This window comes from Micromys minutus, assembly GCF_963924665.1.
Source record: "Micromys minutus genome assembly, chromosome: 14".
NCBI classification, from domain to species: domain Eukaryota; kingdom Metazoa; phylum Chordata; class Mammalia; order Rodentia; family Muridae; genus Micromys; species Micromys minutus.
In genome coordinates this window covers 37,662,555-37,689,182 of record NC_137983.1, presented here as the reverse complement: position 1 = coordinate 37,689,182, position 26,628 = coordinate 37,662,555, and the positions used below count along the sequence as shown (strand labels likewise).

General features: G+C 38.3%; 1 protein-coding gene across 12 annotated transcripts in view; it reads right to left on the bottom strand.

Moving 5' to 3' along the window:
- NRG1 (neuregulin 1) overlaps nucleotides 1-26,628 on the bottom strand; it is a gene marked incomplete at both ends in the record, with an annotated part of 175,159 nt that overhangs the window by 2,227 nt on the left and 146,304 nt on the right. For 4 of the 12 annotated variants that reach the window (XM_080928757.1, XM_080928750.1, XM_080928754.1 and 1 more), the window contains 5 exons: nucleotides 1,012-1,218; nucleotides 1,959-2,089; nucleotides 4,283-4,409; nucleotides 5,786-5,888; nucleotides 16,931-16,989. In XM_080928757.1, coding sequence (XP_080784883.1) covers nucleotides 1,012-1,218; nucleotides 1,959-2,089; nucleotides 4,283-4,409; nucleotides 5,786-5,888; nucleotides 16,931-16,989 — 627 coding nt within the window. Of the gene's footprint in view, nucleotides 1-1,011; nucleotides 1,219-1,958; nucleotides 2,090-4,282; nucleotides 4,410-5,785; nucleotides 5,889-10,681; nucleotides 10,706-12,479; nucleotides 12,558-16,895; nucleotides 16,990-17,534; nucleotides 17,603-26,628 lie in introns of those variants that run through there. The other 8 variants (XM_080928755.1, XM_080928753.1, XM_080928759.1 and 5 more) reach the window with 4 other exon arrangements.

Here is a 26,628-nt window from a genome sequence, read left to right as displayed (position 1 = left end):
CTGCTTTGGGGACAAGGTTATCAGCAGGCTCTTTGACCTGAAAACCCCCCAGTGGATTCTTGGCTGTACTTTCAGGTCCGTAAGTGAGAAGTTCTTTGACATCACCTCCACCCATGTAATTGCAAAAATACATGTAGACTTGGCATCATATTGACCCTGTGGCCCGTGGAAATAGACTAAACTGAAATAACAATAAGAAAATAAACAAAGCGTATTGGAAAATCAATAGGTGACAGCCCTCAGATGGGCTAAATAGCCATAAGTGAAAATGGATAAAGAGAACATCTAAGTTCAACATTCTTCCTTACTACTTTTTCCAGTTTACTCTCTTCCGTCCTCTGGTTTACCTCTGTCATTACTTCTCCAGCCCAACCTGGACTGCCCCCAAAAGGAAACGCAAACATCCTGGTAATGTCAGAGGTACTATCTGCTTTGAAAAATCACCTATGAAGGCTCCCACACTGGTCATACCACACCTTTATTTACCCGTGACTTCTAGGGACTTCATTAACGGATACAGTGTGGTGAAACACGAGGAAGCATTCCCCCAGGACCATCAGCAATGTCACAGCCTTTGACTTGATTTAAGGGCTAGAGGTTCGGTAGTTAGAGCATAAGAGGAGGGCAGAACAGCCATCGAGGTAGAGAATGGACAACTGGCCGATCGGAATTAGATGAGGGTCCTGAAAATGGTACAGCTGAAGAAAGGAAGACCCCAGTGAGTCTGAACCTAGGGTCAGGTCTGAGAGCTCCAAGCCGGCTATACCTTCCACATTACATTACTCCTGCTCTTTAGGAGTTGGTTGTCTGTCAGCCACCGGCACACTGGGAGGAGCTCAGGACAAAGGAGTTCAGCCAAATAAGAGGACGACTTCATCAACTAGGAGTGTCAGGGAATTGATGACGCCCCTTATATAAGAACAAATTTCCTTAGGAGAGACCGCAGGTGCTCATGGGATTCTCTCACTGAATGAGGCTCTTCTCCGAGATAGCTTTACCCTTCCGTTTTACCTTTCGCTATGAGGAGAGTCTCTGTAGGAGTCAGGGGTTTCTCTGGCATGCCTGAGGAAGCTGTTACATTCTCGCGGGCCTCCCAGGCCGTGAAGACGTCCTCGTGGGCCCCCGGCTGGACTGCTGTGCCTGCTGTTCTCTACCGATGACATCATGATCACAGAGTGGCTCTCTGAAATGATGCTTTCTGTGTGCCCATTACTCCAGCTGGGTAGAGAAGGAACGTCAGAGGCAGTGAGACAGATTGCCTTATGCGGGGAAACAGGCAAAGATCAAAAATAATTCTGGCGAATATTTCAAGTGACTGATGCATCCTTAGGCCAGAAATGATACAGAGCTCTTTAAAGAGAATCTTGATTCAGATTGGACTTGTAGACACGTAGATTATTAATTTGTTCATCCATTTCATAAATATTTACCAAATGGCACTATGTAGTATCAGTGCAATTGCACGGGGCTTGAATGGCTTGGGTTAGACAAAGGCATTGCTGTGTGCACTGTGTCTGGAAGTTTGCTGCTGTTCTTGGTAGAAAAAGCAGAACCAGTCTGACATCACAGCCGGGCTTTCTAAGAACCCGGTTCTTAGCTATGCAGGCATTTCCAGGGGGTACTTCCTAGGGCAGTCTAAACCTTAGGAGCAAACTTCTGAGTATCACACAGAAGCAATACCGTGAGGTGTAAATCAAGGCAGTTTCTAGACTGAGGAATAGCAAGGCTATGAGGTAATAATTATTAACCACTTTTTATTGTTTCTAATGGAAACATTAGGCTTAGCCTGACAAGGTAAAAGCAGTTTATATCCAAAATTTATTAACATTCACATTTTACTGCTTTTAACTGTCCCTCTTTGCTTTTTGTTAGGAATGAATAGAAAAGGGTAGTGAACAAGATAAATTGCTGCTTAGGACATTTTTTTTTTTTTTTTTTTGAGATCCACCCCCCCATACCTGTGACTAGGAGTCTGGGTGACAGTCGTGGAGTGGTGGGCTGTGGATGTGTAATGACTGGTGGAAAATGAAGTCTCCACTTCTCTCCCCACAATATGCTCACTGGAGATGACATTTTTAGATACATATTGCTGGAAAAACAAAGAGACAGAACTTGAAAGTTCATGTAAGTCAAAACAAATACACTAATTAGCTTTCATGCATGCCCTCAGGTTATCTCTTGAAGGTGGCCAGATGGTGAGCCCTTTTCTGGCCACTTTGGCTTGGAGGTTAGATACACAGCGTGAACAAATTCCTTTCTGATTGTTTGCACCAGACAGGTCCTAAAATCTCAGCTTCATTTCTCTCAGTTCCAACTGATAACAGAAATGTCCCAAACATTGTCTAATATCAATTCTGTCTGCATTCCTTCAGGTCAAAAAAAAAAAAAAAAAAAAAAAAAACCTAACTAATATCTTGGGGGAGGGGCAGTGTACATACAGCCTGATTTATTTCAAATTTCATGTCACTAGAAAAATGTGAACTTTGGTATTTTGAATTTTATAATGCCTATGCTGGCCCAACCAATATCGCTGAAGATTTTAATTTGCTCAGTGCTATTTTAAGGACTTAAAATATTTTTCAGGGTCTGAAGAAAGCCCAAGCAATACCCAGGGCTTTAATATTTAGTGATTCTTTCATCAGCATAACACAGTAGCTATTCACTGCCTGCTAAAGGTGAGATGCTGGCATTTTACAGTTGCTTTTAAATTATTGCAGGTGCTGTTTGCATTTCTAAAGAATCCAAGTGAAATAAGTTGAGCCCTGAGAAAAGAGATAGAGAGAAATGAGTGGGGTAGGGTTCATCAGAGTCTGCTGAGATAGGGACTCTGAACAACCTGGTTGTCACGGGAGACCCTAAACACACAACTTGAACTTTGGAGGCTGGCTGTTTCTGTTTATGGAAATACTTCCCCCTCTGGATCTTACTGGGGACAACTGCTGCATCTGTTGCTTGGCTACCCATTCTACCGTTGCCTTCCGGAAGCACCTTGAACCCAGTGGGCCTAGTGCAAATATTACTTAACAATTATTAAGAACTCACCAAGTGTGTTGGGCTAAGCGTTTTGTTTTAGTAAGGTCAGCATTATTTTTAGGCCGGATATAATTATGAATGAGATGTAAAGGAAATATTTGTGCTATAGTTGCAATCCAAACAGTCATGGTCCTGTTGCTAATATATATCACACTGTATATGATACTATATCACATTACATATTATATATATATTTATTACATTGTATATAATATGTATTAAATATTATAGTTATGTTGGCAATGAGTGCATTTATTGACCTTGGAAAATATTCTAATAAACCCAGTAACTGACAGGGAAGTAAAAGGTCCCTAGTATCCCTTTGCTCCAACACGCTCCCAAAAGTCCATGTTGTGAGACATGGGAGTGCAGTAGTAACCTTCAGCTCCTGCGGTGAATCTATGACCAATCTTTTCAACCCAAGAGCTTCTCATACAAGTCAGAAAATGGCGTTACAAATTTCAAGCTATGTCTATTAAGAAAACTACATATTCCAAGGGAAAGGATGGAGATTGTGCTGAAACCTGAAGATCAACACTTCAGAATGAAGAGATCTAGGAAGAGCGCTGGGCCTGATCTCTTAATATGAGAAAGACCTCAATGATGGTATGCACCTGGTCTCAGGGCGTAGACTATCTAGTGAAATTAGAATCTATGTGCACGGTACAATGAAAACCAGATACATGAATGACTGAGGGTACACTTGACGTGGAAGGAGCCAGGGAGTACTTGAGTATTACATTCTCCTAGCCTCGCTCTAAATTTCTCACTTTTTCATGTTCCAAATTCGTCACAGAAATCAGAATCCAAAAAAAAAAAAAAAAAAAAAATCGCATGCCCCCTGAAGGGACCCGAATAAAAATATTTCAAAGAACCATTTGCTTGGTTTGCTATGAGTCAGTGATATACTGGGGTAACCTTCATTCCCAAATGACTAAAAATAAACATTCCTTCCAATTCTGAATTTATTGTTAATGGCTTAAGCTGTTTTCTCATCTTTCTGGGTACTCCTGCAGGTCAAACTAAACATCATCCCAATGTTTTAAATTCCCTAGTGTAAGGGAACATGTGCTAATAACCAGATCCATTGTAAAACAGCTTTCACTGGTTTCTTCTGGCTAAACTGGGCTTCTGGAAGGCCACTGTGCTAAGTGGCAGCAGGTAAGGAGCTGAACATTAGAAAAAACAACTCCAGTGTGCCCGACCAGCAAATACACGCTTGGTTTGCTCAGCGGGTCAGTCAACATACATTCACCAGCTGCACATTCTCTGGTGGTGGGTTTGGGTGGTGAGGTCCGTTCGCTATGTTCACCATGTTGTTCCGTTCGGACCGAAGGCTCTGCCGCAGCCGATCATGAAGCTTCTGACGCTGTTTCCTGGATATGAAAAAGAAAAAAAAAAGGAGTATATGTTTGTTCCTCACCTTTTTCTTTCTACAGCCAAGTGTTTATTCTATTAACACTAATGAGTAACTTGAGGCACTCAATTGGTGATGATCATGAGCGAAGGGAAGTATGTGACACTGTCCCATCATTCTGCCTGGGAACTAGCAGTATCACATCCTGAGAAAGCAGCTTTTAATAGTTAGATAGAATTCTTATAGAAATGTAGCGAACTGTACTGAAGAAGAATAGGAGAAAAACCAAATGCATTAGTATTTGGCTAAACTCTCAGTCTTCTTGTCTAAGTCATCTACATAGCCGTTACTGTGTGTGCATATCACATGCATATCTGTGGAACTTTGGGTATAGTCTTCCATTATATTTTGGCACAATGGTAACAAGACTATATTTGCAATGTTTTTTTTTTGTAGGAAATAAAAAGGTGGTAAATACTCAAATTTGAGTCTAATAAGACTTGTGATGCCAATTCCATGAGAGCCTGGCTCTTTCACTAGAGCCTTGTGGCATTCATTCATTTACTTATATTCTATTTTATTTATTGGGGTACTATAAAAACATAATTCATGTTTTAGATTTTTGTGACCCCCCCCCCAAAAAAAGCATGTTACCTCTGTTTTCTAGTACAACATTGAGATCAAGACATTCCTGTGATTAGTTTTGAGCTAAAAATATTATGCCATCAGGCAGAAACTCAGATAACATTGTATTAGCTGAGCCTTACATTTTTAGACTTGAAGAAATCATGAGTAGAGAGAGGGACTTATGAGCCAGCCAGTGTGTGTGCTAACACAGACTCCTGTGGAAGGCATCATGACTATATATATTTAGGGTTTTTATGTTAACTTTTTTTTCCCAAACAAATTTGGCTTTCTTCTTCTTCTACAAAAATCCCTTTATATGCTGCACATTTATAGACCATTTACATTGGAAACCTGATAGAATTAAAACATTGTCATATAGCTCTCAAAAGTAAGTCCACGGCAAAACTTGTATCTTGAATATCATGAAAACTTGTATCTTGAATACCATGAGGTGCTTCTTTTATTTCTTAAGTTGTTGGGCCCCTTGCAGCATTTGTGCTCTTATGAGGAGGTGTCTATAGCGAACACCAATGTGGATTCTATACAAGCCTTTATTCATTTACAAAATAGTCATTGAGAAATTTGTCTACTTTCAAATGAATAGGAAAAGGGCCACAAAATGTATTCCTCAGTCAGGAACAAAAGGATGTAAGTTCCTAAGTTTCTGTCCCCTCAATCCTTCGGCATGGGATCTGCCATTAGAAAGCCCTGCTTGCCCAAGCTGCTTCTACATTAAAGGGAGTAGACAGAGACAAGGTGAAGGTTTACTTGGTTTTGCAGTAGGCCACCACACACATGATGCCGACCACCAGCAGGGCAATACAGATGCCAGTAATTGTTAGCACCCTCTTCTGGTAGAGTTCCTCCGCTTCTGGAAAGGGGTGAGAACGGATGTCATTGATGTCATTTACCATCACCAGACCTTACAACCAAACAGTTGGCATGCATGAGACATTTCCCATGTCCACAAGACAATCAACACTTGACAATACTTCATGTTTACACTCTTGTCTAAGGTACAATATGTTCTGCGCTATACATTGAGCATAAATAACAAGCTAGCTAGGGCATTGAAAATAAAAATATTATATTTTATGATTTCTCTAATTACCAGCGATTATATATATGATATTACATGAGAAAAATCATAGACATTCATTACAAAACAAACTATATTAATCTATATATTAAAACTATATAGATGTTCTTCTATTCATTAAATATCCTATAAAAAATCTCTTGCAAAGACAACAGTAATCAATGTTGATAAAAAGACCTAAGACTGGCTCCAGGGAACCCCTCCATTGTTCCTCCCTCATTCCTCCTCCATTTGCCACCCTCCACCCCAATGTCTTTCCATTTCCCTTAAGTCTTCACTTTTTATCCAGTGGTCTTTACAAAGAGACATGTCTACACTTAGTAAAATTTAATTCAAAGTTATTTACAAATATGAACTTGGCTTGTAGTTAGTAAGTTAAGGCAACAGCCTCACAGTTTAGAGTAAATGAACAAGACAAGACAGGGACACTGTGGGGGAACAGGGCACTGTGCCAGGGAAAACCCAACATGATGGGCAGGGCACTCTTTGGCCATAGAAGAGATTTGTTCTTTGGAGGAAATTGTTATTACGCTATTAGTTGAAGTCAGAGAACTGATTTGTATTAAGCCCATCATTAACACGAATTATGTATACTTTGGACTAGATTGTATGGTTCTACACCAGGCAGCTTGAATATTCTAAGGGACTGAGTGTGGTACTCTGAGCTCTGTAGTACCACTCTACTACAAAGGCAATAAGTCTGTAATACGTGGAAACTTGTCTAGTTAAAAAATTAGTCTGTGGAGGATGGCTTGGTTGATTTTATACACAGGTGAGTCAGACTGTTAACACAATTTACAGACTTACTGGGCATGCTGATTGCTTAGCAGTTGAGCTTCCAATAGTCCAACTTTATGTGTTGGAAGATCTTCATATGTTTGCTCAGGGCACATTGTAACTGATTTGTTTGCCATTAAAATTAATAAGCTGAGCAAGACCTGGAGAGTCCTGTACAAATGGGACATCCTTATCTGAGCATCAAGAAGAAATACAGAAAATGTATTTCCGTCATATGTTCCACCTTGGGAGTGACACCATTCTCCTCATTGAGAGGTGGCAGGTCACAGGAAGTTTTCTTAAACATGAATAAGTGATTTTTAATTTCTATGAATTAGAAAATCTTATCATGAAAGAAAACATTTCCTACAAGCCGAGTCCATGGTAACCAAGTCCCAGTTAACAGGTCAAGAACATTGTCAAATCAAATGAATAGAGCACTCATTATGAAGAGGAGAACAGAAGCCAGCAAGTAGAAGACGACAACACTGAAAAGAGTATCCAAAAACAAACAGAAAGGTTGGAGGTGAAGAGAAAAAAGAGACCAAGTGGGTAGACTGAAAGAATGACAAGAGTGAGAAAGTCAGGTACACAGGAGAAGGAAGGTTAAAAGTTAGGCAGGCACCTGGAGTTCCTGGCACAGCATGCCTGATATTAAGGGAGAAAAAAATAAGAAAGAAATGAAAACAAGATGGAGGAGATGCTTGGGGTGGGGTGGAGGGAGGAAAAGGTAAGTACAAAGTGGGAAGGGGTGTCCCATACAGCATAACTCCTAACCTGGGCTAGCCGTGACACGGAAGCCATGATTAGAGAAGCGAAGCAGTTGGTGTGTTGCGGTGCCACAGTATGCAGGAGACATACAGTTGGGATCATGGAGTTGCTGTGTTTATGTGTGCGCTACACATGTCTAGTTATGATACGAATGGGGGAGCTTATTTATATGTTAACTCCTTTCATCTATTGCACATCCCCAGACAAAGGCAGGGGTTATGAGGATTTATCATTAGCCAAGGATCCTGGAGCCTCCCTCCCTGGCATCCTAAATGGTGTTTAATGTGTATGTCTAAGTAGGACAACCATATCTCAGTGCTCTTCCTTCCAAGGACTCCTTCACATATGCACAAGGAGGTTATGGAATGAAGCATTAGCATTATCATCAATGAATGGTAGGCCCTGCATTCCCTTTTTGGCTAATGTACTTCTTCCTTGAAAACCAGTGAGGCCTGGTGTGCATGTAGCTTGGAGGCAGGATGTCTGTCTAGAACAGATGAGATCCTAGCTTTGCTTTCACAAATGGATGAAGAAAAAAGGAAGTTGGGGTAGCAGGGTGGGAGTGGGAGGATAGGGGTTAGAGGCTGTGGGGAGGGGGAGCCCTTGGTTGTAGCCTTTCACTGATTCTCCAAGACTTTTTGAAAAGCTAGGATATAAGCAGGGTACATGCAGAAGGTCTGAAGTGAACATCGGGGTCACCATGGGCTGCCCTGCTCTAAAATTTCAGGGATTCCTATAACAAGCTCTGTTTAGGTCGTTGTTAACTGGGAAAGGAGATATGTGGACTGCTAAGCATCCTGTGATCAGCCAATTCTTATTGCTTGTCAGCAAAACAATCATTTCATGGACTAGAGAGCTCAGGAAAGGACAACACAGCTAAAAGAAGCCAGCTTAAGACAGGGAACCCAAACATGGGATTCCATTCTGGGTTCACATCACTACTGACTACAAATCTCTCACCTAAGTTTCTTCTTGATATTTTCTTTTTTTCAGGATTTTGCTGCATCCACAATATGAATGTTTAAAGGGGAAAAAAGTCTTTGACAAACAGCATGTTGTTTTAGCCTATTTCTCTTCTCATTTTTTTTATTACTGTTATTTTTTTTCTTGCATGACTGTATCCACAAGAGTAAATCCAAGCTAGTACTCAAAATCCTCCCAAAAGCCTGGCCTACCTCCATGAGTGGAAATGCTCCAAGTCTCTCTGGTTTGGCTGGATAGGCCATGGTGAGTCACATCAAACACATTTTCATTCTAATGTGTCCAGGAGAAAAGACAGAGCCATTCTTGCTCTCTTATTTTTAAATGACCCTTAAGGTCAGGAGTTATTTCAGGATATAATGGAGTGGCCTTATACTCTATGAGGCCTTAGAGATGTGTGGGAAACATCACACTGCCCTTATGAACTGTCAGAATAGCTAAGGGAGCAGTTACATATCATAACTATTTGACTCCACTGTTCAGAAATCAAAAGAGTGAAGTCTATAGTCAGACTGTAAAGCTCTACATGGGGAAATTCTGCTAGTGATAGTGGCAGTTCAGGGGGTTTGGCTTTTGGTTTCCCCTAGGAAAGGTCAGTTGTGTGAGGTTTCTGACAGAGGGCTATTTCCTATGAGAAAGGAAGAACCCATGACACCCTGGTGTGTGTTTGTGTGTTAATGAAAAAAAAAAAGCCCATTCACACAATTTGAGCTTTTTAAAAATCTATCTCAAAGTTCTCCTCTTACATTTTTATTTTCTTGGAATGATGGCAAGTGAGCTTCTCTCTCTACCTGTGAGAGCTGCCTATAGGTTCCTATGTCATCATTTATGTTTCAGAGCAGATGTGATGTCAGCCAAAAGGGGAGAGCAGTCATGGGACACACTTGCTGCATGTCACCATGCACCAAACAGTTTGTTAATCAGACCATGGTGTTGCTGACCCAAGACCCTGTTCTAGTCCTTCATACAGCTTTCACAAAGAGCCTGGACACCAGGAAGGCTGCAGTTTCCTGCTTGAGATTGGCCTGCTGTCCATTTTTCTTTTGATTTCTTTCTTCTTTTCTTTTAACCTCTCCTCTCCTCCCCTCCACTCTCTCTTCCTTCTTCCTTCTTTCTTTCATTTCTTTGTCTGTCTGTCTCCCTTCCTTCCCTCCTTCCTTTCTTCCTTCCTTCCTTCCTTTCTTCCTTCCTTCCTTCCTTCCTTCCTTCCTTCCTTCCTTCCTTCCCTAAAGGGTCATTTGGATATGCCTATACTACCACTGTCTTTGGGAGCTTTGTTTGTTTAGACAGTGACAATGTGAAGCTTTCTATATGATGACTTGTCTGGGTCATCTTAACCTTATTCCATCAGCATGGGAATGTCCACCTAAAAAACATCATCTGGCTTCTATTTCATTACTTCTAAACAAACTATGTGGTCTAGAGTCATATGTGAGCATCTGCAAGAAATCTGGGTGATTCAACTCTGTGCATATTAGACTACAGCAGTGTACCACATTTCTGTACTGTCATGTTAGACAGGCAAACTTTTGTGTTATATGTGAAACTGTCATCAGCTTATTTAGTTCTTTATTTTTTTTTTAATGTGGGTGATCTTAAACCGTTTTGTCCTCTGGCCTCTCGTTTGACTTCTCCTGTAGTCTATGCACCACTTCAACTTATCCCAGCTCTTACATAACAGTATGGTTCAATCAATGAGTCACACATGGGGGTAAGGTCTATGACAAGTTGCAGCAGGAGGAAGATTTTAATCTCTAAGTGAAGGTAGGCTTGGAAATTTATATATATATATATATATATATATATATATATATATATATATATATATATATATATCCCAAACTGCTGCACTCCATAACATTTTCATAAACTAGTCATAGATTGAAGGCAGAGAAACTCAAGTTATAGCTGTATGATCCCTTCTAAAGAGAAAGGAAATTAGTTAGGAACTGGAAAGGAAGAGTGGGGAGAACAGAAGAGTTCAGTTCAGAAGCTCTACATTCTGCAGGCTAAAAGAAATGATGATTGGTCCATACCCATAAATTCAATCCCAAGATGCTCTGCCAATGCAGAAAGTTGACAAGGGGGGGGGGGAAGAAAGAAAGGAAAAAAGTTTCAGAAAAGAGCAATACACAGCACTCCAAAACAAATTACACATGACTATGACAGCTCTCTGTGCGTGCACACGGAACAGGACAGGCTGTAGGTGTTAGGGAAGCATGCTCAGGAATGCCCGAGCCCACCAGCGAGGTGTGGAAGCATCAGCCCAGGGTCTTGAGAAACCTTTGAAAGCTCCTACTGGGGGAAGTTAGGTGCTGAACCATCATTGACTCCTCCTTTGAGAATAGACTTTTGTTTTTTAATCACCAGGAAAAGCATTTGCCATAAGGTGATATGTTTTTAAATGGCGTTCTAAGGAGGCTTCTAGTTGTTGCTGTTGCTTGTCTGCTTGTTTGTTGATGGTGTCCAGTGGTGGAGACCAGTGTAGAAGCCAAGAAAAAAAAGCAATTCAGCTTGAAATTCTTATCCCACTGAATTTACTTTTCCTTGCTGGTGGGTAGTTATCCTTTAGTAGGTTTCTTTTTTAAAGTACCTCTGTTACTTAGCTTCCCACTACATTCAATACATACATTGTCCATTTCTGTGAATGAATACATACATTCACAGAAAGCAACAAAAGCTTCTACCCAGAAAAATAAGAGAGGGAATATGAGAATTGGATAACTGGTGATGGTTTCACTTTTATTTTAAATATAATTTTGTGTCGTAGTGGGCCACTTGAAACTCAGAGGTTTTTTTTTTTTTTTTTTAAGCTGCAAAAAAATAAAATTAAATTAAATATGTGGATATACAGTTTTTGGGGTCTTTAACTTGCTGCTTTTTCAAAGCCTTACACAGGTTAAAAAGGGGGAAAGAGGGGCTCAGAGACAGGCAAAAAATGTCTAGGAAGGATTCTTTTCCTTTTTTTTGCAACAAAAATTGGCCAACAAGTTTTATCATGTAGAAGTGTAGACTTTCCCTCTCTGAGTACTAGGCAGAGAGGATGAAGGGAGAGAGACATCAGGAACTGAAGTATTTCCCTCTTTTAACGAATTGGGGAGGTAAGATGGCAATTCACTAATATAGTAAGACAGCTCGTAAGCTTGCTGTATGTGGTGGAGCAATGTGGCTTTTACAAAAACATATCAGGGCATGGAGAAAGTAGCCCATGAAGAGAGGAAGAGAGGAAGGTTCCTCCAGGTTCAGATCCTGTCTCTCCCGCTTACCTCTTTAGTAACTTTGGTCAGGTCTATTTGTCTCTTACTGGCCAAATTCATGGCATATGTGCTCATTGGTGACCCTATGAAATGAAGCTATGGGGACCAACAGTGGAGGACCCAGGATTCTGAGAAACAGGCACATCTGGAGATGTATCGTGAGACAGTCAGTGCATTCAGGGTTAACTTTGTGTGCAGGGAAATTCCGAATGCTCCTAGGGTCTATCAAAACAATAGACTTGAAGATTTTGTAGCTACTTCCAGAAAGGATGCTTCCCAGATAAAAATATATCTTGAAGATGGGAAGCATGACCTATAAAGACTTTTGATTTGGGTCTAGTATAGTCCCACAAGTAACTTGAATTTTTCATGAATTAAGAACCAGAAGCCTTAGGGTTAATTCAGTTGTACAAGATGTTCATAATAATATGATCTATTCAAATACAAATGAATTTCTCTTGCCTCTGTGCAATTTGTCAGACTGACTTTTTTTTTCATTTCTTTTTTCATATAAACTTTGGAGCATCAATGTGAAAAAAATTTAGTTTCTAAGGAAATCGATAATAAATTTCCTTACTCGATTCTTTCACAAGGCTATGATCCAATTTTCTTTCTAGAAGCTTCTCTGTTTCTTGCCTTTTCCTCCTAGAAGTCACTAATAATTTAAGGGTTAAAAATCAAGACATATCTATAAAAAATCCTTTCCAAAGAATTATTCCATGCCTATGTTAACACTTCTAATGATCTGCATTAGTTGCATAGAAAGCTTGGTTACGTCTTCAATAAAATTAGTAGCATGCCCATGCATACACATTATTGCATTTACAGTTTTATAGGTAAGCCTGGAAGTCTAACTATAATTTCATTTCAGGGGAAGTCATTCATATCAGGCAGCTCCAATTTTGAATAATTCAATGGGAAATTGGTACTTAAAATGGGAATCTCTTTTGGCTGTGAGCCCTAACAAGGAAACAAGCAGAGGACACATGCATCCGTCATTCTAGACCCAGAGCAAAGCTGTTCTCATTAATGTTACTGGTAGCTCCATCTCTTTCTCTTTACATCTAACAAAAGAAGCAGAAGACTCAAACTTTACAGTATGTAAAGAAATTCTTTCTATGTGCTCTACCTAATCTACTGCTGTTGTTAGCTCATTTATGTAACACATGGTTCTATTGAGCTTCTGGCTAGCCACTACATTCTTTAAATTCAATTAATAATTCACAAACACAAAGGTTACTGTAAACAATTGGGTTTTCTTTTCTACATGTGATTTCCTGCCAGGACCATAGCAATATAAAAAATTAATTTAAATCCAAGAGTCTCCAGAAACTATTAAATATTGACTTGCTAATCCTTTGTGTGAGGATTTTATAATTACTTGAGGAAAACTGATTAACCTGGAGGTTAATTTAAATTTTCAACTGCATTAGCGAGAAGAGCAATAAAATAACTTTCTTTCATCAAATTTATATAGTTATTGCCATTATGGTTTCTGTTCAAATTTCATGGCCTTCAGGGTGTCAGTGCTCACATCTTTGGGGTTGTTTATGCAAATAAATCAAAGACATGCAGTCTTGATTTTCTGTTTCTCTGGGTTTATAAAGAGTTCTACTAATGCCAGTTTTGAAAGGGATGAATTTAGTGTTGTGACTCTAATTTCAGACTTACCTTTACAAATGTAGATGCTTTTTTCACACTTTGCATTGTTACTGAATTCTTGGAAATGTAATAAATGTTTGCCTTAGTCCCCAATTTCCATGTGAAGAACACACACCATACAGCGCGTGCACACACACACACACACACACACACACACACACACACACACACACACACACAATTCTCACATTCAGAATTGATGACGATTCTGTCATATGTGGAGTGTTCTTTATTCTAATGTTTGCAAGATACATATTTGATAAGTACATTAACAGGTTCTTAAAACATTTAGAAATGAATGAAATCACCTATATGCTAAGAACCTATGATTGAAAAGTCTAAATTAAGATATTTTTAAGAATGTGGCTCAAGTTCTAAATGTCACTTTTCAAACTGTCAATAATGTGAGCTGTTCTATAGTTAGTTCCTACAATTTGCTGGCTTCTTTAGGACATACGGGTCCCATGTTACCTGAAGGTACTGAAGGTGTGAATGTATTTTCTCTTTTCTTCTACTGAGTCTATGCATTGAGTGTGGGTTTCCACCACAGGCTAATGGTCACAGTATCATAAACTTATTAACCAGCAATTGCACTAATAATGGGTCAGATTTAAGGCTGACTAAAGTGGATAATATTTTCCTGAGAAATACTATATGTTAGATTTCAAGACGAATGGCTGTCATGCATCACACAGCTTCCTTTCCCTATGTAGATCTGTGTTTGTAGGTCAGCCAAGGTTCTATAGGATATGCTGATAAGAATGAATATCTAACCTTAATAATGCAAGTTATGCTTTAAACACTTTGAACTATATATTCTCTTTGGAATATTATTCTTCAGTTGTATTTATGAATTGGTAAGTTTTAAATCTTCATTTGAGTTTGGAGTCTATCTTCTCTTTAAAATTTCTGTTATGTTTTCTAAGACAATGTATCTATAAACAAACAATTACAATTTTAAGTGACTTCTGGGGGGAGAGCCTGTGGATTTTCTTTTGGCATTCACTGTTACTTGAACATGGAGCAAGAAAACTTATTTCCTGACCTTCCTATATCTTCTATCAAAGATCCAAACTGAGACCATGAGACAGAGATTAGAAAATGAACTCTGGGAAAGATGGTTCTGGAAAATGGTGTCTGATTGGAAACGCTTGCTCCTTCAGACATGTGGCATTAATAACACAGCCATTACATACTGGCCTCATCACCGAGCTTCCTATCAGCCCTTGTTAAATCAAGTTAAACATAAATGCTAATTTCCTGCATGTCTTCCAAAAGTGTCACTGAATGCTCACTGAGGATTCATTTAAGGAGTCCCAATTCTGGACTTCAGACACAGTGGCTATTTTTACATTTAAATAATGCCGAGTTAACTAAGCTATTGTTCTGAGAAATATTTAAATTTTTAATACTTGCCTTTATCTAGCGAGCCAACCTTCCTTTCAAAGAATAATGCAGCTCTAGCTCTCTGACCTCTTACACAGAACAGCTTAGCTCTTTTCAGTAAATTCTAAAACATGGGTTTCTACCCATATTGTCACATGGGGTTGCTAAATCTATGCTATTTGAATACAAACACATAATTTAAAATGTACCTTTAATCGATAAAACAAAATCCTATTTTTCTTCCTTTTTCTACCTTCCATCATATCTACTTAAAAAAATCATCTATAGCTACGGACAGAAAACTCATGTCGGATAAATGCTATTATTTAAATATTTGTTAATACAGTGAATATATTTTGAAATTTAGCAATGCCAATTTGCTAGTTTTTAACAAGGGAAAATTATGGCTTATGGAACAATCTTTGATAACATAGTCTATGCAGATATATAAATATGTATATATATTGATGATATCAATATCATCAATGTATATATATATATCATCAATATAAATATAAATATATATTGATGATATAAATGATACAAATATCATCTTACTAAACACACGACTATTGTTTTGATAACATCCAGAAACTTTTTAACTTTTTTGAGTCAAGGTCTCATTATCGAGCTCTCTCTCTTGAATCTCATTCGAAGAGCTCGGCCTGCCTCCGCCTCCCAGTGTTGACATTTATGATTATTGGCAGAGCTTTGTCCTAAGAATCAGAACCAAGGGCAAATCTCCAATCCTTTTGGACTCTGATTAAATTTAAGAATTTAAACTACAGTGAGCTATGTCAAAACTTTCTGATAATAGGACTGACAAACACAGCCTGGTGCTATCATTTGTAAATAATGATTGAGTGGAACACAGATTAGCCAATCAGTTCATTCGTTTTCCATGACTGCCGTCAAGCTACAAGGAGGAGGTTTACCTTTGACCTCATCACCACAAACCTTAAAATATTTACTATCTGAGCCTTTGTAGGGAAAACTGACTAGCTCCCATTCCAAATGGTTAAGTGGGGTATAAGCAAATGTGATCTGAGAGTTTCAGAACAGACACTATCATCCCCATTCATAGGCGAGGGGCAAACATCTAGTTTAGTTACACAGTTATCTAAAATGTGGACTGAGGAATTTGGAAACGATGTTTAAGACATTATGATCTCACAGACATCTGCTTAATTTGTCAGCTCCACATTAAACATTTACATATTTATTCTAAACTTGAATTTTTATATTTTGACATATTAGTTTTTAGAAATAATAGCCTTTGTCTCCTAAGATTACCTTTTAAGATAACATGAATATTAAGAAACATTAAGGCAATCATGATTATTTAAACTCATTCTGAATTACATATTTCCCGAGAAACATAATCAGGATATTTCCTTTGCTGGGAAATCTTTGCTTTCTAATTTTCCTACCTAGTAATGTTTTGTTTGTCTTTATGCCTACCTATGAACTTCGGTTAATGAAGAAAAACATCTGAACCCTTTTTGTGATGTTTATTTGTTATAAATAACACACTGAGCCGAAATGAACTTACCATCATTTCAAGTGTATAGCAGGTACAGTCTGATAACATCCTTTTGAGGATGCTGACATTAGATACAGAAGATGGACTATTCAGTGGAATGATTTTATTTTATCAATACAAGTGCAAGCTTGAAATGACTTTATTATTATTTCACTTTTGGATGTTGACTACCAATTTGCATCACATTCTGCAGTACCAATTTCAGAAACAGCTGGAGTCTCACACACCTATTAGTAACTCAGAGCCGACTAGTCACAAACAGAGAAGTAACACAATGGCTTTGTTAATGTTCTCATGCGACAGGCAGAGGCAGTCAATATTAGGCCTGGTAGAATGCTCTAGCTCTAGGTGACTCTGAGGGGAGATGTAGCAACAAGAAAGCAGCACCGACTGAGCATGCTCCTATTCAGGCAGAGACAGAAAGGGAGTGGACGTACTGTAGAAGCTGGCCATTACGTAGTTTTGACAACGATCACCAGTAAACTCATTTGGGCACCTGAGAGAAGAAACAAAAAAACAATGGTAGAAAAAAACAGAGAAAAAGAGAAGAGGTGAATATACGCTAGAGAGAAGCTCCTGACGTGTCACTGACAGAACTTGGTGAGTTCACCCTCAGGAACCGACCCTGAGTCCTAATCGTGGCTTTCCCACTCTGACATCTCCCCAGCACTTACAAATTTGGACAGTGTGAACCTGGGATTCTAGGCGACTGCTTTAAATCTAACGTGCCACAGAACGGATGTGATGGATGTTTGATTCCGCTTGTCAAACACATTGGTAGGAAATGATTTCGGCTTGGTTCACTGCTAGGACTCCCGGAATCACAGGCCAATCTGACTGGCCGTTCTTTCAGCTTTTAACTGTGGAATCTAACTGAATAACACACAACAGAGTCTCCAGTGTGTGGGTTTATGCCCTGAGTGGAAAAGCCATAATCAGGACAAAGGGTACCGGTTACAGCTGAGCCGTAAAAGCACCAAGTGTTTGCGATTGTTGCTGTAGTTTGGGGGAGAAAGCAGATTTCAGATTATTTGAACATACTTTCTTGGGTTTGGACTTTCATGGGCACATTCTCAGTACATCTTGCTCCAGTGAATCCAGGTTGGCACCTAGAGGGCAAAAACGTGATAAGCAATCGAACGCTCAAGACACTGAACTTTCAGCTTGGTACCTTTCCTCCCATGGGATATGGATTCCTAAAAAATGACCCGGTGCTGAACACAGAAAAGAAAAGACAGGACACTGAGAAACCCAGCCCCACCAAATTGTGGCTTACATTCTTTGTGGGTTTCTTCAGTCTTCAGAAGATTAGTTATTATAACTTTAACAAGAAAGAGACTATGCACTGAATGGGGTGGTGAGGCAGGAGCTCACTGAGGTAAAACACTGGAGTTGACATTAGCTTTAGAGGTTCCCCCGACTTTGCTAGCAAAAGGCCCTTTATCTTACTGTATAAGCACGAAAGTTTCTACTCATTTTATTTCATAGCTGTTTGCTAGACTGTAAGTTGAAATATTAAACAAAATAGGGCACTTTTATTCTCTCATGGTTAGTGATGAGGACGAGACCATTTCGATTTTTTTTTCCAGTAAGATATTACAAATTCAGCCTTAGTTTTTTAATATTGCTGAAAGGAACAAACAGTAGGATTTTATTGGCAGAATTTCATTCACCCAACTACCTCCATGAAAAGAAAAAAAAAATATTTTTTGAAATTAAAAGTTATTCTTATGCAGAAGTAGATAATGACATGAGCTTTTACATTGATGGCTGACTATTTTGAACGTGTGTAACAAGGTATATTTTCCTTGTTTTTATCAATTTACTTGTAAGTATGAATGACTCGTGGTATCATTTTGTCCTTAAGACTGTACAGTGGGGTCATGCTTAGACATGAATGTCCTAACTGTTCATGCTGCTTTTTAATCTGGTATCTAAAGCACCTTATATTGAGTTTAATTTACCTAATACCATGTCCTAATAAGCAGGTACTTAAGAGTTCTACAAAGCAAACATACTTAGAGGTGAAAATTCACAATTGAATATTCAACCCCCATAGTCACTTGGTTCATCATAGCTGGTATAAAACATCTAACATGATTGGCTCTGCTAGTACTTTTTAGGACTTAGTGGTATTTCTAGAAGTATTTTATCTCTAGTGTAAGTAAGATAGAACGCTATCATTTTGGCATTAAATATGTGAATAAATCTACTAGCTATACTAACTTAAAAGTGATTTCTTTAAGTTTCAGGCCAATTTTCAGCGGGAAAGAATAATGCTGTCAGGTAATGTGATAGATACATACATTTTTTTGCATAAAAATAGCAGTTCTGGAACTCTTATCACAAGAGTACTTTACTGTGTAGTTGTGATAACTAAGAATAGCATCTACAGGGCTGGAGAGATGGGTCAGCAGTTAATAATGCATGGTGTTCTTGCATAAGACCTGACTGCAGTTCCCAGCCGCCACGTCATGTGGCTTCACGGGCTGTAGCTCCAGCTGCAGAGAACAGGATGCCCTCTCATGACCTCCACAGGCATGTGTACTCATGTGCACATTTCCCCCACCATACATATACATAAGTATAAAAATAAACTTTAAAAAAGAATATCAATAAATGCATGTGTGTGTGTATGTATGTATACATACATACATACACACACATGTATATATGGCCAAGATGGTTCGATTGAAATCTCTAAAGGACTTGGACACTGATTATTTTTGCCGATAATCCCTTGTTGGAGGAATTAGAGAAACATCTACCTAGAGCAATATATGAGGTAGGGGTGTTTCTATAAAGCTGTCATTGTACATGCTTCAGTAAGAATGCCTAGACAAATATTTTTTAAAAAACGACTTTATGTAGCTTATTTTACCAAATCCCTTCTGAAGAAAACACATTTTTATCTGTTCGTGAAATAAGGACCATAATCCCACAAGATACTTCTATACTTCATTCCAGCACTACTAGGTTCCATCTACAGAGGCCACCTCATTCTGCCTGTTTGTTTTGATAAAAATTAAAATTTCATATCGAGCATATCACAGTTTGTTTTCTATGATCAATATCGCACCATATGAATTCTCTTGTGTGTGTGAGAGAGAGACAGAGATAGAGAGAAGCAGAGAGAGACAGACAGACAGACAGATGGAGTAGAGGAGAGAGCTGAGGTCAGACTTGCTCGTACTGATCATAGTTAAAGGCATGCCATGAATAAATAGCTAAGGATTCAAGAGGTACTTGAGAGAAGGAATGTATTTATTAGGAAATTATGATTTCTGCATTTTAAATGCCAGACCTGTGATTAAAGGGCATGTGTCAACTATAAAAATGGGGTTAAAAACACTTCCCTATCCATTATCTAATCATTATGTATCATAGGAGGTTATCATTGTGGGATGTTATGTTATGTTATGTTACATAATCATACAAAATATTTGGGTCCAATAACACTGCACCATAATCATTTGTTCTAGATAGAGCTATTGTTAATGGGATAAAAAGAACTAAGCTTTTTCTTTTGCTTGTACATCCCTTTCCTATTAAATGACTCTTGTTTCTCTGCAAGAAGCCCCTTCTCTGGTTCTTTTATTGTGCCTTGTCCCTTGCCTGGGCCATACCTCTTTAACTATGCTGTGTGTGATGGATGTGAATTGTGGTCATACTGTACCATTCTGTATTTCTGCTGCCTAACCCAGAACCTGGATGGTGTTTAATTCTAAGTGCAATGTCTGATAAAGAGCTGTATACCTAAAATTTTGACAAGAAAACTGATTTTTCAAAACAAATTAATTTTAATATCTACTTTTTATCTTAAAAGTTTAAAATAGAATATCCTCTGTGGACTTTCAGATAAATTTTAATAAGAATTACCAGTGCCTAGGGATTTCCTCCCCAAGTAGAAATCTTTAACACTGTTTGCCATGTTAAAAAGAAAGGGCTATGATTATTTCTGAGAAAACCTATTACCTAACAGTTAAATTCCATTATTTAAACACCAGTTCACCTAAGATTAAATAAAACACAACTGTGTTTTATTGACTTTTGTCTTACAGTAGGGACAAAAATACTAGAATTTCTCAAAATTACATTAGCCTTAAAATGATACTTATTATAACACTATATGTTCTGAATTTTACATAGTGCCAAATGAAATCATCTCATTTTTAAGTCTAGGTTAGAATAAATTCTAAGCCAGAGTGGCTTTAGCCTACTGTCAGGTACAATTAATGTGGTTTTGTCCTTACATGTGAATCCAAGGCTTTACTTTGGTTTTAGGGTACACGAATGTTCTTTCAGAAAATTAGCAATCCCTAACACTTTTCTATAATCTTTCCAACCAAGAGTAAGAGCAATTACAATTCACTCATTTAATTAAATTAAGAAGTATAACTGAATTCTTCTGAAAAATAGTTTAATAGCAACAATACTCTATGAATGGCCTGATGCATTTACTAAGGATTCAATCCTAGATGCATGTGTTTTGAGAATCAGTTTACGAACACTCTAGACATATTCAAAGATATTTACAAATCCCCAAGAAAGATCTGATTCTATAGGGTTGGCCAGTTTTATAGACTATTTATCAGTGACAGTCAACTTGGAAGCTATTTTTAGACATCTTCCTTCCTTTGTTTCCTGGTTTCATCCTTGTCCCTTGAGAAAAGTAGAGGGAAGAAAGCCGACAGGACAGAGAGTAATCTACTCATTAGTCATTGCTCTGCAATGAAACATTTGGCCAGCTTTTTAAATACTCTGTCAGGAAGAATATCACGTCGTCTTTTTGATCTTCTTCAACACTAACAGAGGAATTTCCTCTTCCACTGTAAAACACGTGAATTTATCTACTTGGTGTTGATATTTACAAATATCAAGTCACGAAAATGTCAACAAACTCATTCTGGGGAACAGTGACTCTTTCTGCTTGCTGTCACAGCCTCCTGCTGTTACTCTGGAAACCTGAGTTGCCCATGGATGCAGCACTCAGACTTATGGGTTGCTTGTCTACAGTATCACATTGCAAACACAGACTTTGTTCACCCTGTAGCTGGCTTGGTGTTCTGGCCAGAGTTCGCCTACTCACTGGCTGAGTATCTGCATTGTAGATTATTTTTCCCCAAATGCATTGTTACTAGTAGTCTGCATTTTTCTAAGATGAATCTTGTTCTGTTATCAGCCTTTAAGTGAAAATATTTGAGGGTTATATATGTTTTTCTAATTTGTGTTTTAGTGTCCTTTACAGTGTCATCTGCAAAAGCCATTCATTTTCTCAAGAGGATGCCCTCCTTAACATCATTAAAGAAAATACTAAATAGAAAATGTCCCAATAATGTTTCTTACAGATCTAGCATATACCTCCCAATACTGCTCAACTGGTATGTGCCTTCCATTTTTTTTATTATGACTCTGGGACTAACTTCCAATCTATGAGATAACAGAATACATATAGTGGCCGCATAGGGGCTCATGAGTAGACACTGAGGAAAAGCACACACTGCTTCCCAACTGTTGGGTTTCCTCACTAACAGTGAGTGTGGCAGTGTGTATTAGCAGATCTCTTCTTGCTGGAGCCTTAGGTCTTACCAAGTACTCTGCTTGTACTGTTTCTAGTGAAATGCTCACCCAAAGACTACAACACTCACCAGTGTTTATCCAACACATCCTTAAGTTAAGGCCAACGACTTCAAGAGATACAGGATCAGTACATCCTGTACCTTCTTACCATTCTACAGTGACACAGGACATACTAGCTGCTCATCTGTGGTCTATCTTCACTTTAAAGGCCCAAAAGAACTATCTCATTCTCTGTATGCTAGTGGACCTGTTTTATGATGAGACATCTAAATGGGTTTCTTTTAAATTATTCAATGAAAAGATTTTGAAACTGCATTTTTATTTAACATAGACAGTCTGAAGGTGATAGCTTCATACTTTCTGTCCCTCTGCAAAACCTTTGTCTTTAATTCCTTTAGGTCCTAAAAATACCCTTGGCTCCCTAAATGTCTTCATGGCACTCAGTACATCAATAATTGATAGTTAAATCGATTTCTTGAAACATGGGTATTATTTTCACTGGTCTGTGTCTCCTAAAGGAAGAGGCCAGTGTGGTTTTGTTCATCCCTGGAAGCTCAGTATGAACTCCGGCCTGCCTCATGGGCACCTAATCAACACACATGGTTACTAGCTGATGCAAGAAAGACAAAGAAAGTAGGCTACGTAGAGAGGTTAGCCAGTGTTCTAATTCTAGACAGGACTGCACCTAAATTGGTTCCTGCAGGATTTTCTTCAATCTACACTAGGAAGTCAAATTTGAAATACATTCAAAAATATTAAAAATGGTAGGATTCTTTGCACAAAATAAAAACCTGAAGATGTGGCTGTCTGAAGAGCTCAGTGTCTAGATTCATAATAGTTCCATTGATTTCTCTCACAAAGTCTCTGTTTCTGATAAAATATGATGGCACCCAAGAACAGAGAAGTTCACTATAAAAAAAAAAAAAAAAAAAAGCTCTTTTGCTCCTGGAATTAGCTTGACATTAACAGTATTCTAAAACTCAAATGAATTTCCTTCATGCCTTCTATGTCAACTCATTTGCTGATGAACAGTATAAACATCACTGCTGTGATCATTCTGACAGTATTTTATGAAACACTAGCCTTACACTAGTATTGTTACTCCTTCTTCATATCCTACTTAGTCCCTGGGTTTCTGCATCTTGTGTAGCTGAGTATATTCTTGTGTCTCTAGTGTTACCTTTCTGCTTCTCAAACTTATTCTGGCTCCTTACTATCACAATACCCAAAATTTCTTAGAGCATGTACCTAGCTGCACTACTGAACAGAGTGTTTTCTTTGTTTGTTTGTGGTTTGTGGTTTGTTTGTTTGTTGTTTTTTAATGCTGGTTTCACTTCATGCTATGGAGGTGCTGTTCTGGGGAGGCACATCACCATCTTTTTTCTCATAGTCAGATCCTAACTTTTAGTGTTTGTGTGCATGTTTATAAGGAGGTATACGGATGAGTATAGGCTATAAAACTAGGTAGGAGACCGTAGGAACATGAGGAGTGAGAAAAGACAAGGGATGGGCTAAGGGTATCTGTGATATGAAAGAAAGGTGCAACTAGGTTGGGAGAACAAAATATGGGGAAGGAGGAGAGAGAACGGACAGGAAGGAGAAGTGAAAAAGCAAATTGTATAAGAAATGCTATAATGAAACTTTTGGGGGGTATGTCGATAATAAAGGAAAGGAAAGGAAAGGAAAAGAAAAGAAAGGAAAGGACAGGACATGAAAGAAAGGAAAGGAAAGGAAAGGAAAGGAAAGGAAAGGAAAAAGGAAAGGAAAGGAGAGAAAAGATCCCTGCCTCTTCAAGAGTAAGCTTAGTATACTGGAAAGACTCTGTACTCAAGAGCTACATTTGTAAATGCTTCTCTGTTTCTAGTCCTGTTTTTCCCTTTAAATTCTAATTGCCTTAGAAGTCAGCACTGTGCTATTTGGAGCACATTCGCTCCCCTGCAGAGCTTTGTTACTTAGCAACTTCATTTCCTTACACATGCTAAGCTTCCAGTGATCAGAGACTATGCCTCCTGTTACTATCAGTGCTTTTAAAAGAACCTAGCAGAGAGCAATTATACAGGTGAATATTAAAATTTCCTTTACTGGACTTAAGTTACAGAAACATATTATTGTGAATTGATATCCAAGAGTTTTATTTATAAAATGATGTATCTTTTAACAATACATAATACAGTATGATCTACACAGATGTATAGATATTAATTATATAAAATCACCAGAAGCCCAGGGTGAAGTAAACTTTATATTTTTAAGTATAGATTGATTTCTGATTTTTAATTTTGATTTCTTTAAAATAAGGTAGCTTGTGATCAAAAAATATTAATATGGTGATTAATGATATAAATAATCAGTCACATGAAAATTACAAAGCTAGTGGGTGGCTTCATGAAAACCACATAAAAGTTTTAAATAAAAAGAAAATTTAGGGATTATATATAGCACCACCATATTTTTTCAGTATCTATAGAGAAATAGTTCCATTTACTTTTTATTATTAGAGGAGAAAAAAAGAAGTCTTACTGGAGTTAAAAGTACTTTAGCAGAGATGAACTCATTTAATTTTTCTGATTCCTTGGGGAAATTTTTGGAAAACATAGTAACTCTGTGTTATAAATGAAGACAGTGTCCAGAGGGTTGAAACTGGAAAGACACAAGACTGCTTACCAAGACTGGTGGTTAAAACCCAAGTCCCTCACTGTAAGCCTGTATCTGTCCACTGGGCAATATATCATCTTTATAAGCATTGTCTGTTGGAAAAATAAATTTTAGGCTAACACACTTCCTATCCACATCTTCCAAGTTCTTTTAGAACCGCTCACACTGGGAAGGGAAAACGAATCTGGACAATTTCATGTTCAAATGATCTTGTTGCTTTGCACCGTATGACAGAGCATCAGAGAACAGGACTGGACCCATTCCTCTCTCCTCTTTGTATAATCTGGATAGTGACTAATTCTTTCTCCTGGACGATCTTAAATTACTGTAGATAGAAGAGTAATGTAAAGGATGAGAACCAATACTCAAATCCTCACTTGGTCCCCGTGGGCCAATCCATGTAACCGTCAAACGTCTCCTAAGAGAACTATTTAACTGCATTATGGCTAACTCATTTGGAACACCTTGTTCTAAGCAAAGGGACAAAAGAGATTTGCTGTAAAATCCAGCTCAACTCCCAAGAAGGCAGCGGCGAATTAGGTGGCCAGAGAGACTCCTTAGAAACTTCCATGCTTGCAGTGTTTCTGAGTCATGTCTTTGGTCAAGGATAAAGGTGACTTTGAAGTATGTGGCTCATGCTTCAGCAATGCTTTTGCTATGGGCCACATGGAACCTATGCACTGACTTCATAGGCAAGATCTTGTTGAGCCAGTGGAGCATTTTTATGCTTCCTGTTTCTATCCACTGCTTGAATGGACATTATATTATCATAGGACATGACACATCATGTGATTTTGCTAAAATTCTTAATTATTATTATTATTGTTATTATTCTGGATCTCACTCTGTGGACGAGGCTGGCCTCGAACTCAGAGTTCCACCTGCCTCTGCCTCCCAAATTCTGGGATCAAAGCGAGCGCTCCCACTGCCCGGCTGAATCATCATTTTTATGGTTATAGATGTTTTCAACATGACAGTTTTCTTCACAAGGCATGTTTGTGTGCAAGTTTGTGTGCATGCTAAATGTAAGTATTCCAATTCTTAATCAAAGGCACTGAATTATTTTGATAAATCAATCAAGTCACACTCTAAAACTGGGGGGGGGGGTTAAAATCAGTCATATCAAAGATTTTCTTTTTAAAATAGAAAGTAATAATAAAAAAATCTTGTTGTAACAAAGGGGAAAGAAGAAAAGAAATAAAAAAAGAGAAGAAAAAAGAGGTAATTTTTTAAAAACTAGGAGACAAGGCTGATTCACCAGACAGTTGGTTTAAAGGAAGTAAAGCATTTACTGTTAGCTAATTCAATAATTACTAGAGGTAGAACAAACCATTCATTTCAAGACTTTCAAAAAAAAAAAAAGGATGTACTCTTTGTTTTTCTGGATAGCACTTAAAATTCAATGAGATGCTGTGTGGGTGAAGAAAGCTCACAGCTGTTGGCACCATGCCAAAGTGGAACCAACAAACAGCACTCATGTGTGCTTCACGTAGGCTGTGGGAGGGCTACAGGATAGGTAAAATGAATCTGTGGAAAATAGCTGCCCTGGTTCCTTGGAGGTATTCAGAGACTATCCTGTGTGCCCATGCAGCTTGTAAATCTTTGCAAAGCCCGTGCGTGATAAGGGATGATCACTGTTATTAAAACACAGTGTGGACTTAGATGTTCTTCCACAGAGTTAAAAATGCAAAACATAGATAATATGGAGGTAGGATTGTTTTAACAGGGGAAAGTTTAAGGGTTTATAATTTAAATGTTTTTCCCCCCAAGATCTATTAAAACACAATGGTGTCTTACGCCTAAGACCGGAGGAAAATCACAATGTTTCCCAGTCTAATAAATGAACCTCGAATCTTACAGATAGTAATTCCTTGTGGCTTGAACTTTTCAGGTGATAAAA